General features: G+C 40.2%; 1 protein-coding gene across 1 annotated transcript in view; it reads left to right on the top strand.

The window, feature by feature from the left end:
* The first annotated feature begins 1801 nt into the window (after positions 1-1801).
* The window catches only part of CPO (carboxypeptidase O), a 36484-nt gene continuing 23822 nt past the window's right edge, over positions 1802-14463 (top strand). The window contains 1 exon segment of the mRNA XM_089915913.1: positions 1802-13286. Coding sequence (XP_089772039.1) covers positions 13153-13286 — 134 coding nt within the window. The 5' untranslated portion in view covers positions 1802-13152.

Below are 14463 nucleotides of genomic sequence, written 5' to 3'. Positions count from 1 at the left end.
TATATGACTGCCTACACTTCATCAAACCTAGCATAAAAATACTCAGATCTAACTATTCCTTCAGGTCTTCATTTACTTATGAAGGTTCAAGTGTCACCAAAAACTTACATTAAATAAATTTGTATACTTTTCTCCTGTTAATCTGTCTTTGCTGGTATACTTTTCAGACCCAGCCAAGGACCCTAAGAGGGTGGAGGGAAACTTTTCCTCCCCTACAACTATCATACTGAGTTGTGACATTCTCCCATCCAGGCATCTGTTGACATCCACTGATTTACAGGAGGCTGAGGATCCTCCTGGGAAACTGAGTTGTAACCACAATGGGGATTCAGACATATATTGACATACCTACCAGATGGGCTTTGATTGGAGGTGGGCAAGCAGAGCCTGGAATATTAGACAACACTGCCCTGAGGGAGAACTCTAAGGAGCTTTGCTCTGAGTATGTTCTTCACATAGGAAATAATGTGCATGGAGTCCCCTGGAGTTGTACAGGGCATCAGGTGTGTTGAGGGCATGCTTGCTTTTGGGCTTCTTAACAGGAACTAGGGCAGAGGGGCGGGAGCCATTACCTTCCCCTCTGCACACTGCAGTTGTCCAGGCACCATGAAATGTGATGGGGCTAGCATCCATATTGAGAACCTTGGTGGGCAGAGTGCTCAGCAGGACCCAACACCCCAACAATGAGCCATAGCTCAGATGAGGGGAGGTCAACATTTGGGCATACTGCAGATTCAGCAGGAATCTTCATAGGCTGCTGAGCTCAAGGCAGCCGTGCCCAGAGCTCTCCAGTGGTGGGTGATGGAACCTGAACGTAGCGGCTGGCAGTGGTTTGAGAGAAGCAGGTCTCTAGCAAGGTGGCAGCAAGGAACAAACACAACTTTTTTCATGAACACGTATAAGACCCTCTCCCTCCCCTTTGGGAAGCTGATATACCTAGAGGCAGGGGTGGGTGGAGGCTGGGGTAGGATACTCGTTAAGGTGCAGGAAGACATTTGTAACTAGTGGCTTTTTTACCTGGTACAATTTAGATTTAATCTGGACTCTGATGAAGCCTAAGGGTATTTAGGTTGCTTATTTTAAAGTGTATTTATAATGTGTGTGTGTGTGTGTGTGTGTGTGTGTGTAAGAGAGATATATATGTTTATTATTGAGTAACTAAGAGGAAGAGCTTGAACATAAGTAGATATAAGTGGGGAGGAAATAAACCAATTTGTTCAGGTTCTGGTCCCCAATAAACTGGAGGTTAATGGTGGAGAAATAGGATATGAGAAGGGCACTGTTTCTGTTTCTCCTGAGTCAGGAGGGGAGGCTTTGAGATGGAAATGGATTTGTCCGTGTGGACTGGGCTTCTTCTGTGCAGTCAGAGGCTGTCTCATCTGCTGAGAGATGAGAAGGGCAAGAGTGGACTGGGCTTCTTGAGGAGAGCCATGAAGGCTTCACCATTCATTTAGGGGATCTGTGCTTGACTAGATAACTATAAATTGCTGAGTGGTGCTGGGGGCCCCACCGGAGTTGAAGACCACGAATTTGAAGTGGCATAACTTTCCCTGACCCCCTCTGTCCCTGAGTTATGTACCCTCCTGTGGGCTCCATGGCACACCATAATTCCATCCTGATAATGCTTATCACATGATGGTGTGATTGTTGAGCTTCCCCACCCCATCAGCCATTATGCTCTGAGAAGGAGTAGACCTGCCTTCATTTACTGTTGTATTCTTCTGAGTCTAGTGTAGATTCTTCTACTGTTTTTAGTGTATAGTGGGTGCTCAATAAATACTGGCTGAATAGGCATCAGCAAGATGGCAGTTGTGAGATTTTTCCTATAGCTCTCAGAAACCAAGGTAGAGAAGCAAAGGAGGTAGATGAAATAAATGATCCAGAGTGATTAAGAGGTTTGCAGGGTGGGTGTAGCCTGGGGTAAAGATGTTAAGGGTGCCGACAAGAGCCTTGTTGACACAATGCTCCATGAGGGCTGGGTTAGATAGGATTTGAGAAGTGGTACATGCCAAGACTGGGAAATGTCTGGGGTGAGGCCATGGGAGTGGAGGGTTTATGGGAAACATTAGGGTTGAGGCAGGGCTGGGATGTGACCTTGGCAGTCCCAAAAGTGCTCCTGGCCTTTAAGTTCTACTTCTCAAAGCATTCCTCAAAATCCAGTGGGGACCTCCCATCACCAAGGATAAGGAGGGGAGAAAAGTTTAAACAACAAATAGATTCTACTTGGAAAATAGATTTGTGAGTGGGAGAAGAGAACAGACATTAGAACTTGGTTTTTAAATGACAATATTAACATTAAGTTCTTACAGATACTTTTTTCTTTAAAGCAGTTAAAATGAGGTGTGCACAATCATGTGGTTGGAACTGTCACAGCGTTTGGTCTCTATTCTGGTTTCGAAAGCAGAGGCCATACCCAAGTCATCTTTGTAGGCCCTGGGAGCCCTAAGGAAATACACCCCAAATGCGAGTACATTGATCAAAAATGAGCAGTGACTAACATTAGACTGATAACATTTTAGAATGAATAAAGTTGACTAAATAGGTTTTAGATAGCTGAGTCAGTGTTAAAATCTATATATTTTTTCTTTTTTAAAATTTTATTGAAGTGTAGTTGATTTACAATGTTGTATTTAATTTCTGCTGCACAGCAAAGTGACTCAGTTATACATATATATATTCTTTTCATATTCTTTTCCATTATGGTTTATCACAGGATATTGAATATAGTTCCCGTGCTCTGCAGTAGGACCTTGTTGTTTATCCATCCGATATTTAATATTGATAGTTTGCATCTGCGAATCCCAAACTCCCAGTCCTTCCCTCCCCCACCCTACTTCCCCCTTGGCAACCACAAGTCTGTCCTCTATGTCTGTCTGTAAGTCTGTTTTTGTTTCATAGATGTGTTCATTTGTGTCATATTTTAGATTCTACATATAAGTGACATCACGTGGTGTTTGTCTTTCTCTTTCTGACTGACAGTTTAGTATGGTAAACTCTAGGTCCAACCCACAAATACTCCATGTACCACAGCCAGGTTGCCACTGACCTGATGTTACATTGTAGGGAGACTGACTAAGTGGGCTGTGCCATTTCAACATGAAGAGACCCTGCACAGATACTAAGCACAGAAAGAAATTGTGAGTGATGTGAAGATGTAAAGTATAAGACAACCTGAATCCAAATTATTGACAGCACACTTATTACTACAGAAACCTCATGAACAAAGTTCAGAAGAGAAATTGAAATTGTTCTTCTGGCCTGGGTACTTGGCTTGAAAGATTTGAGAGTAACACCTGAGTTTAACAGTAGTGTTGGGAATGGAGTCTACTTATTCATCAGGGAAGGGGTTCAATCACATATGCTCTCCAAAGTAGGCTGAGAGACTATACTCCTGTACTATATCATTGTACTTGATCTGCTAGTCACAGATTCTCAGAAATAAGGCTATAATACATAAATCTTCAGTCCAAATGCCCAACTTTAGCATCATCATGGTAATAACTGCAAGTTCCAAGTTTTTGGTACTTGATAGTACCTTTTTCCTACAATTGCAAAATGCCTGTGGAAAGTGATTGTACTTCAAATATATCAGCTTAAAAAGAAATGGAAGAAGTCAGAGGTAGATCTGGAAAAAAATTCAGATATTTGGAAAGCCATTTGTAAAATATTAGTGAAATTTGGTGACCGAAACAGGAGAAAAGTATAACGCTGTATGTTGTAGAAAATGAATAATAATCCAAATGATTCTTGCCCATAAAAAAGAAATGAACAGCATTCGGTGGAAAGCAAGTGACTAATTTTGCATCTATCTGTAACTTCATTTCAACATTCCTTATTGCCCACGTATCTGTGGTTCTTTAAATTCTTCTTTAGACTGGGTGTAGCATCTTATTGGGCCCCTCATAAATAAAATAAATTTTATTAAGTAAAATCTTTGACCCATGTTCACTGTATGTTAAAGTCTTGATTTTTACATTTGGAAAAAAAAATTTTTCCTTTTTCAGTGTCTAGTTTAGGGTGTCCCCAGCACTGGGCTGGAGGCATGGGAGATATGCCAACTGGATACACATAAGACAGTTGCAAACTACACATGAAAGAATGGGGCAAGTAGTAGATTTTATAATAAGGACTTCAGATTGCCATTGGGTTTGAGAGAAAAAAAGAGATCAGGGTTGGTGTAACCAGAAAAGTTTTCAGATAAAAGGTGTATGGTTTCTGAGCTAGGACCTCAGAAAGCCCAGAGGAGATGGAGATAGAACCAGCTTTGAGAGGGGAAGACATGATTGAGATAATATATGGTAGAAATCAGCATGACCTGTTCAGAGAGATTTGCTCTTTGACAAGGTCTGGATTGGAAAAATAATAACCAAAGATAAATTTTATTTGGCATTCATAACATTGAAGATAATGGGTGCCAGAGGTTCTCAAACCTGACCACCCCTTAGAATCACCCGTGGACATGTGAAAATGCTGATACCTGGGCCCCATTATCAGAAATTCAAATAAAATTGATCTGGAGAGGAAGGTGCCAAGAAAAACTCCCCAGTTGATTCTGAAACGAAACCAAGTTAGGGAAGTCCTGTGCTACTCAATTTACTTGCGCTCTCTGGTTTAATATAGCCCTCAGAGAGATCCCATAAGAGAGGTATTTTCATCCTTGTTTTAGAGATGAGGAAACAAAAGGCCCAGAGAGACTAAGTGATTTGCTTCGAGACTAGCTGCTAATAGAATGAGGGAGAGCTTGATTAGGGGTGGGTGGTGTGTGGATAACTTTTATTTTATTTTTTAAAAATAAATTATTTATTTTTGGCTGCTTTGGGTCTTCGTTGCTGTGCGCAGGCTTTCTCTAGTTGCGGCGAGCGGGGGCTACTCTTTGTTGCGGTGCGCAGGCTTCTCATTGCAGTGTCCTCTCTTGTTGTGGAGCGCAGGCTCTAGGCGCACAGGCTCAGAAGTTGTGGCACACGGGCTTAGTTGCTCCCCGGCATGTGGGATCTTCCTGGACCAGGGCTCGAACCCGTGTCTTAACCACTGCACCACCAGGGAAGTCCCCCACTGTGTAATTATGAAAATAGAATTCACTCATTCACCATATATTTACCAAATACTTACTATGTGCCAGGCTCTGTTTTAGGGACTGGGAACTAATGTGATGGTCGAAGTCCCTGATGAATGGAGAGAGAGCTGGCTATCTGGCCCTCTTAAAGAAGAGTGCTCCAGGGCAGGAGGAATATGGCATTCCTCTAGGGTATTAAGGAGATGCTCATAGACGCCAATAGGACCCACAGTAAACAGAGACAACAAAATGTCACTCACCTGGGGGTCTTGTTAAAATGGAGAGTCTGGGGCAGGGGCCTGAGATTCTGCCTTTCTGACGGTGCCTGGGTCAGACAGTGCTGATGTCGTTGGTCCTCAGCCCACATTTTGATTTTTGATTTTAGGTTTCAGATAGCATGGTCAACGAAGACCTCTGGGACTCAGTTTCCTTTTCTGTAATTGGGGTCAATAACTGATCCTAATACGTAAAGTTTGTGCATTAAAGCACAGTGTCTTAGGACTTAGTAATTACTCTATAAACTTTCCTTGTAACTCTCTTAATTATAAAAAAATTTTTTAAGGTTTCTCATCAGAGCAACATGACATCTGTCTCAGGAGCTAAGGAAATGCTAATAGAAGCAAGCAGGACATAGGAAATTTATAATAAGGGACATCCACCCTCACTGACAATATTATCTCCATGTATGGAAGTAACTAGTCGGAATCTTGTGGAATTCGGTAGTCTTAGTGTACAAGTGTGAAATTGAACTTTCTGAATGTATTTGAGTTTATTAAACCTCATCAGAATTTTACTAACAGCTCTTTTTCTGTGTATAAAGTTAACCACAATTTATGAAATAAAGTATGTCTCACTTCTATCTTTTTATAGAAATTATTTTAGAGAAATAGAGAAATTCACAGGAATAGGAACATAGAAATGACATTAGAGATATTTTTATATAAGCAGTTAATTATGCTGAAAAAAATTTCTTATTTTATAAACAGAAAGCTAGGATTATATCGATTATATAGAGTTGATTTTAGCAGCTAAGATATAGTTCATTTTCAGCAGACACTGCACTTCAGAAATGCATTTCAAAAATCTGTTCTTCTAATATATATAAAGCCGAGAAGCCCCTCTATCCCCCAACCCATGAAAATCCTCTAGTGAACTTTACATTTAGAAATTTCATGGTAAAAGAGAAAATAGTTCCACATTTTTCTTTTGGGGAAATTTGGTTTTTCTCCTCTATCTAGTGTGGTTATCATATTGGAATAATCCTGTGTAGAACTATAATCTAGTTACAGATCCTTGTTATTAGCGGCAGTAATAATTAAACCATACATTTTTGATGGTTTTTACAATCTTCAGAAAGCTTTCACATACATTATTTCATTTAATATATTCCACAACTCTGAGTGAGAGGGCAGACAGGTATAATTGTTTATGAAAGAAAACAGGTGAGGTTTGCCCCAAATCACACAGCTGATAAATACTGGAATCAAAATTAGAATCCAAGGCTTCTGTTTTCTAACCCAGTGCTCTGCATTTGGCCCACTTAATATTGCACCGACATTCTGACAATGAACGTAATAATCTGTAATGATCTTGCTAAATATAGTAATCAGAAACGAAAAGATGTAGGGCAATGACCCTGAGGCAAAATCCAGAGAAGGGGAGGAAGACTGTTCTAATTGGGTTCCCTTTATATATATATATATATATATATACACATATGTGTGTGTATATATATATACATATGTGTGTATATATATAAACACATATGTGTGTGTGTATATATATATATATATATATACATATATATACACAATTTTTTCCAGCTTTATTGAGATATAGTTGACATATAACATTGAGTAAGTTTAAGGCAAACAACATTAGCTACCACTTCCATCCTGTCACGTATTTACCGTTTGTTTTGTTTGGTGAGAACATTTAAGATCCACTCTCTTAGCAACTTTCAAGTATATAACATGGTATTATTAGCTATAATCACCATGCTGCACATAGATCCCCAGAAATTATTCACTTCTAACTGAAATTTTTTATCCTTGGACCAAAATCTCCCCATTTTCCCCAACCCCCATCCCCTGGTGACCACCATTCTACTCTCTGTTTCTATGAGTTTGGCTTTTTTAGGTTCCACCTGTAAGTGAGATCATACATTATTTGTCATTCTCTCTCTGACTTATTTCCCTTAGTCTAGTGCCCTCAAGTTCTATCCATGTTGTAGTCAGTGGCAGGATTTCTTTCTTTTTCATGGCTGAATAATATTCCATTATATGTTTATATACATATACATTTGTTTATATATATATAAAATCTTCTTTATCGATTCATCTGTTGACACTTAGGCTGTTTCCATATCTTTTTGCTTCTCTTTAAATACCTGAGAGATGGGTGGAAGCAAAGCTCCAATGGTGATAAATCAGAAGTGTTCTTTTTTCTTTTTAAGTCAATTTGGTTAAACTCAAAAAAAAAAAGCAAAAACAGTTTTTGAAAACCAGTTGGTGGCTGATGCAGAATGAGATGTTATCGAACTGTGAAAGAGATGGAAAAGTAGCCAGAGGGCTAATTCCTAAGCTCATTGCCCTTAGCACACCTTGGTTCTACGCCCATCCCACCCCCAGGCAGGTTGCTGGGGCTTCTGGGGTAAACCCAAGCTCCTCGCTGGTTCCTCTTCAGTATCCTTACCCTCCCACCTACACTCCTGGCACTTGAGAGCATGTATTTCTTTCCTGTTCCTCTTTCCTCCCCCTATGATCTAAACAGGAGACACTTTAGCACAAAAAAGAAAGAGCAAAGTTTATCATCTCCACAAAAAGACTGAGGACCTGCCATACAGTACTGTGAACATAGTAGACAGGGCAAACAAGCAATGACATAGAAAACACTTCTTTTTTTTTTAAAGCCAACTTGTATGGTGTGCTAGTTAGCTAGTGTATGGTTTTCTGTAGTTTGCTGGCTGTGTTTTGGAAGCCTGATAAGACCTGGCCATGTAGGATTGCTCTTGTTCTTCCATACCTCAGTTTTGTTTCTGCATCTAATTATTCACAAAGTCCAGAAAGATCCTTATGACTCAAGGCCAATTGTATTTACTTACTTTCATTTGTCCTGGAGTCCAGTTGGTGTGTTGGCTGGATCATCTGAGAAGCAGATGCCAAGATCAAATTGGAACTGGAAGAGATTTATAGGAGGTAGTCCTTGTGAAAGATAAAAGGCACAGGAAGAAGGAGAAGGCAAGAAGAACCTTCAGACCTCAGTTCAGGTCAGATACCTGTTAAAGAGAAGGGGAAGAAAGGAGAAGTGGATAGAATGAGCTTCAGACTGTGGTGCAGCTCCAAGAAGAGTGCTCACAGAAGAATCCTGCGTAGGTACAAGGGAGAGCTCTTGTGCCACTCCTGTGTTCAGTCATTGGTTGGGGGATGTCCAGGTAGCACTTAGTTTCAGCTTGAATACTCAGTCTGATTCTGGAGACACCCACAGCCACAGATAGGCAGCAGTTTAATGCCTGAAAGTAGATCTCAATGTGGGCACTCCCACCACTGCTATAGCTGGGCAAAGGGAAGCAGCTTATCAAAGAAAGCTAAGTGCCTAGCAGTAGACATGAGAGGGTAGATCTAGCCAATGGATTTATGCCATCCGACAACGATGTGGATACAGATTCATGCATCCATAGACCCACCCATCCATCCACCCATCCACCCACCCACCCACCTATTGCCTTAGATGACAGGAGCAATCTCTGAAACTCCTGTCCGAACAAGAACCTATGCTTGGTGCTGCCTCAGAAACCAAATCTAGAGTTTGCCACTTCTGCTACCACAGCCATGACCTCTGAGTGACAACTAGCCTGTATCTCCACCTAGTCTGCTTCCATTCCTGCTTGTGACCGTAAGTTAACTTACCATACATCTGAGACCAAATTCTTTACTAAACCCTAATTTCTGCCAGTCTGGCACACCTCTTTCTTGAGTCCTAATGGTACTTCGCTCCACTGTATAGACTGTAATTTAAGTTACAGCCCTTTGGCTCAGTGCTGCAGGCATAAAAGGTGCATGGCAAGTGATGAGGTTCACTGCCATGTCCTTGGGTTCAGGGTCAACGAGAACAACTAAGGAGCAGCAGAGGTGGTAAGATGGCTTGGCTGTATGCCTTCCAGTTCTCAAGTCCCTGAAGCTGTTTACCTTCAAAATGACCCTGGCCTTTGATTATAATATTGCATAGCAGCCTCTCTCCAACTAATATGGCAACCAGCCATGAGAAATCATGGGCATCATTTTGAGAGCACATTATTTTGGAGGATAAAGATGGTAGGATTTTCTAGGGCTTGGCCGGTAATAAAAACAGGTTGATTTTTTAAACAAATATTCCTGCCAGTTAGAATTTAATCTTCCTCTAAATCAGCAGTCTCTAAGGTCCTTTCCATTTCTTTCACTCTATTACTTATTCTATCAAAGAACATGGATCTCATGATAATAGGAACCAATTCGCCCCTTTTTCTTCCTAGAACAATGTTTACATTTTGGCAGGCCTTCTCTCACGTGGTTTAAAGAACCACATGTGTTTGCAGGCTTTCTATCAAGCAGTTTAGAGAACATAAAACTTACAGTAATATTTTTGGGAAGTAAATTTTATTGTTATGGCTTTAAAACACAATCAAATAAAAACTAGAATTCCATTAGTAGTTGAATATTATAATAATAGAGTTGAGAATAAATTTTACTGCTATAAGAACTATAAAACAGCAATAATAAAAAAACACTATTATTGTGAATAAATTGTGTTGAGATGACTAACTAGAAAGCTATAAAACACAACAATAAGAGATAATCTAATCGCCAGAAAAGATGTGATACTAATTCACCCTTGTTAGTGAGGAGACCATGGCTCCAGTTCATTGGCCCTGAGTGCTCTAGGTTACTGCCTGCATTCCATAAGTTTGCAGAAAGATAATCTTTGGCAGGAGACCACATATTACAGTGAAACTGGACATGGGGAATTGAGGAAAATCCAATTATCAGTGACTGTTAGGAAAATCCTGTGTAGTACTGCCAAATGTCCTCACAACATATTCTTAAAAATTATTTGCAGGTTTCCACTAACAATTTGTATGTATTATTTGACTGTGCATTTCATGCACTTCTTATTTTTATTTATTTATTTTTTCTTCAGAATAACTGCATGGGATTACATATCTGTTGAGGAGAAAAGCCTATTTAATCTTACTCTTTATTTAAACTACCCATGCATCCCCGAGTCCGCCTGGGTCCCATTCTAATTAGCAGAAGCATGGAAAGAAAACACTCTTGTTTACTATGTTTCTCTCTCCCTCTGTGGAACTCACAGCTCCATGAAAACCCTTGCTTCAGAGTTAGGACTACCCAGGTGGCTGCCCTGTCCCTGCATTTGGGTGAGGGAAAAAATATCATGGGTGTTGCATTTTACCCCTCATTCTGAACACCATCAAAATTATCCAAGATTTCCAAATTGATGATATCCCCAGGGGATGAAGGAAGATCATTAACAATGAAGTTTCCATTAGGCAATGGAGGCATGCTGTTGGAATTTTCTATACTCCCTACCTTCACTCTCTTCCCTTTCCTTCTTTAACCAACTCCAGTTGACTTTTGTCCCTATCACATGCCACGTGCTGACTGAAATTGCTCTTTTGAAGGTCTCCATAAGCCTCTATCCTGCTGGATAAGATTGCTAGTTCTCGGTCCTCATCTGACTCGACCCCTTAGCAGCATCTGGCCCAGTGGGTAACTCTCATTTTCTCAAAATGCTTTTCTCACTTGGCTTCTGGGACACAACAGTGTCTCAGTTTTCGACCTACCTCACTGGCTGTTCTTTCCTAACTTCCGTTGCTGGATTCTTCTCTTCTACCAAGATCTCTAAATGTTAGACTGACTGGCGCCTCAGTCTTTGTTCTTCTCTTCTCAGTCTATAGTTGGACTGTAGAAGGGCTCCTCCGCGTGGCTTCAAACACCACCTCCTACAACCTGAAGAGTCACAAATGTATGCACTTCGCTCCGTCTTCCCCTTGAAGTCCAGCCTGCAGTAGCTGCTGTTCACTTAGCAATCCTTTGGATGTCTAAGAAGCATCTCAAAATTATCAGCTCTGAATCGAAGTCTTGACTTTCCATTCCCTCCTCCTTCCACCACTCCTCCTTTGATTTCCCCCATCTCATAAAAAGTCATCACTATTCAGTCCATTTCTTGGCTCCCCAATCTAGGAGTTGTTCTTGAGTTCCCTAATTCCCTCACATTTTATATTCATTCCATAAGCATATTTGTCAGGTCTGCTTCTAAAATAAATTCCCAGTGTGACCATGGCTTTCCATGTAACCCGTGACATCTAGCCCGAGGCCCCATCATCTCTCCCCCGGAATGCTGTGGTACCCTCCCTGTTGGTCTTTCTGTCTTCATTCTTGTCCCTCTCTTGCCTACACTCTAAGCAGCAGCCAGAGGAATCTTTTAAAATATCAAAACAAAACCTGTTCAATGATTTCTTAGAATAAAATGCAAAGTCCATACTCTGGCCCATGGTTTCTACAAGATCTGGCCCTTGCCTATCTCTCTGACCTCATCTTCCATCACTCTCCCTTGCTCCCACTTCACTTAAACTCTGGTTTTCTTCCAGTTCCTCAGTCACAGCAAGCTCATTTCTTCCCTACACACGTGGCCCTCTTTACCTAAAACACATTTTCTACAGACCTTTGCATGAACCACATCATTTAGAACTTAACTCAAAAACTGTCTTACGTTGGGACTTCCCTGGTGGCGCAGTGGTTAAGAATCCGCCTGCCAACGCAGGGAACACGGGTTCAAGCCCTGGTCCAGGAAGATCCCACATGCCGGGGAACAACAAAGCCCGTGTGCCACAACTACCGAGTCTGTGTTCTAGAGCCTGTGAGCCACAACTACCGAGCCCGTGCGCCACCACTACTGAAGCTGGCACGCCTAGAGCCCCCGTGCTCCTCAACAAAGAGAAGCCACCGCAATGAGAAGCCTGTGCACCGCAACGAAGAATAGTCCCCACTTGCCACAACTAGAGAAAGCCCAGGCCCAGCAATGAAAACCCAATGCAGCTAAATAAATAAACAAATAAATTTATGAAAAAACAATTTTCTTACATCAGTCAGGAATGGCCTCTCTATCTCAATATATTCTTGGCCCATATCTCTCCTTAATTTGATTCCCTTTACTTAAAATTGTATTGTTTGTGAACTTGTTTATTCTTCTCTCAACTCTCCTGTGAATTCCATAAAGGAACTCATTCATCTTGTATTGATCTTTTGTCACAGTGCCTGCCTGGTATATAGTGAGTACTCATTACATTTTTGTAGAATGAATGAATAGATGAATGATCATAGAGGGCAAAGGATTTAGATAGATCCCCAAATGCTACGAACTCTGTTTAAATCCTCTACTTCTCTGCACTAAAGTTTGCCTTGCTCAATTAGACTTTTAACAGTGATCTTCGCTTGAGCCTTTATTTTACTGGTCACTGTTTGAGATTCAAGGCATATCCTGGGTTTGTCTAAAAACAGGGGTTTGTGGAGCAGTGTCTGACAGTGTGAGAGGAATGTGTGAGGAAATCCACTTGGGAAAGGATTTAAAATATTTTCACTGCTCAGATATGGAGAGACCTGGGTTTGTTTAAGAATCTGGTGATGTTGTCCATCAGAACAAGAGAAAGCATTTGACCCTAAATAAAGCCTTAGATTGCAGAAGGGAGTAAAGATCCTGAATAATAACCGTGCCCACCATGACCAGAGCAGAAGACACACCCCCTATTATACCCAGCGACCTGTGTGGAGGAAAGAGCAGGAGTGGTCCGCTCTTGAATATAGGTGATGGGGATTCCTAGAACTGAAGATTTTACAGGGAAGAAACATTTTTCTGGATTTGGGGGAGCCAAGAGCTTCAGTTAATTTGGTTTTAGAGGAGAAAAAAAAATCGAATAGTTTTCCACTATTAACAAAAGTTGTTTGAAGACATGGTGGAGTTAATGAAGCAACTGCTCACATTATTTCTGCTGAGACATCCACTAACTGATTTATCTCATCTTGATTGTGGAAGCCTATGCCCTTATGCATTCTCAGAGACACATGACCTGCAGGAGAAGCACAGGATTTTCTAGCTCTCTTTGCAGAAGAATGAAGCCTCTGCTTGGAAACTTGTACCTCCTGAGGTTGCTGGTTCCTGGGGAGCTGGAATATGATAGGTGAGTGTGAAGCTGGAGGAGGGGCTGACTGGTATGATTTAGATTGTCTAGGTGGAAAGCTTCTTTTCAAGATCAATGCAGCTCGATTCTCCCCTCTTCCTACCCATACACACCACGACGAGATAAGAATAATAATCACTGAAGTTTTATCATTGAACATTACTCTAATAATCTTTAAATAAATGAGTAGATATCTAAAAAAGATTTCCTAGCACAATGTATGATAAATACCAATAAATATGTCATGTTTTGTAATTGAAAAAAGAAAATTGTAATGAAAATTCCATATCCCTCATTTACATAGTTTCTCAATTGGTAAATCACACTATTCTAATTATTGAGAAAATGTTTAAAATGTTTAAAACTACCAAACAATTTCACTAAGACATAATTACTGTTAATGTTTTTGAGTAGATAGCTACTTAGCTAATTATGTATATAGTACTATTACAAGAATTTTTCAGTTAAGTTGTATTATAAAAATTTTCCTATGACATTCATAATTTATTGAAAACATAATGCAATCACTAATAATATTCCATCATTGCTACCCTATAAGGCAGAGTTGATTTCTACTGTCATTTTTACACATGATACCATGATGAGGATCCAGCTACATGACAATTTTTTTGCTGTTATTGAAAATCTTTGATTATTTCCCTAATATAAGTTATAAGAAGTGGAAGCACTGGGTTAGAAGCTTAGAAAAATTCAAGAATTTTGCTACACGTTGCCAAGTTGCCCTCTAAAAAAAGTTGCATATGTCTACGCTTCCAACAATAGTGTATGAAAGCACTTTTTAAGCATTTGCCCATTTGACAGGTGAAAAATACCTACAGTTGACTTATTTTTCATTTTGTTGATTTCTTATAAGGCTAAGTGTCTTGTCTTATTTGTTACTCATTTTGCTGGTTTATAAGTTGCTCCTGTCATTTGCTTTTTTGTGTGTTCTTTCCCTATTCATAATGAATAACTTCTTTGAATATATAATATATATTAAACATTGTGTGTGTGTGTGTGTGTGTGTGTGTGTGTGTGTGTGGTTTCCATATAAAGTGTATTTTCCTTTATTCATACATAGTTTATTATTCTTCACATTTGGTATATCTCATCAGGCATGTGTGTTTATAAACAGTATTTCCTCTTTTGTTTCATGGTTAAACGAATCTTGCAACAA

The sequence above is a fragment of the Delphinapterus leucas genome, chromosome 8 (genome assembly GCF_059928025.1).
Source record: "Delphinapterus leucas isolate spDelLeu-1000000601 "Yukka" chromosome 8, BTC_Dleu_Yukka2, whole genome shotgun sequence".
In the NCBI taxonomy this organism is placed as follows: domain Eukaryota; kingdom Metazoa; phylum Chordata; class Mammalia; order Artiodactyla; family Monodontidae; genus Delphinapterus; species Delphinapterus leucas.
The sequence above is the reverse complement of the archived record's forward strand: the minus strand, read 5'-3'. Positions and strand labels throughout refer to the sequence as shown.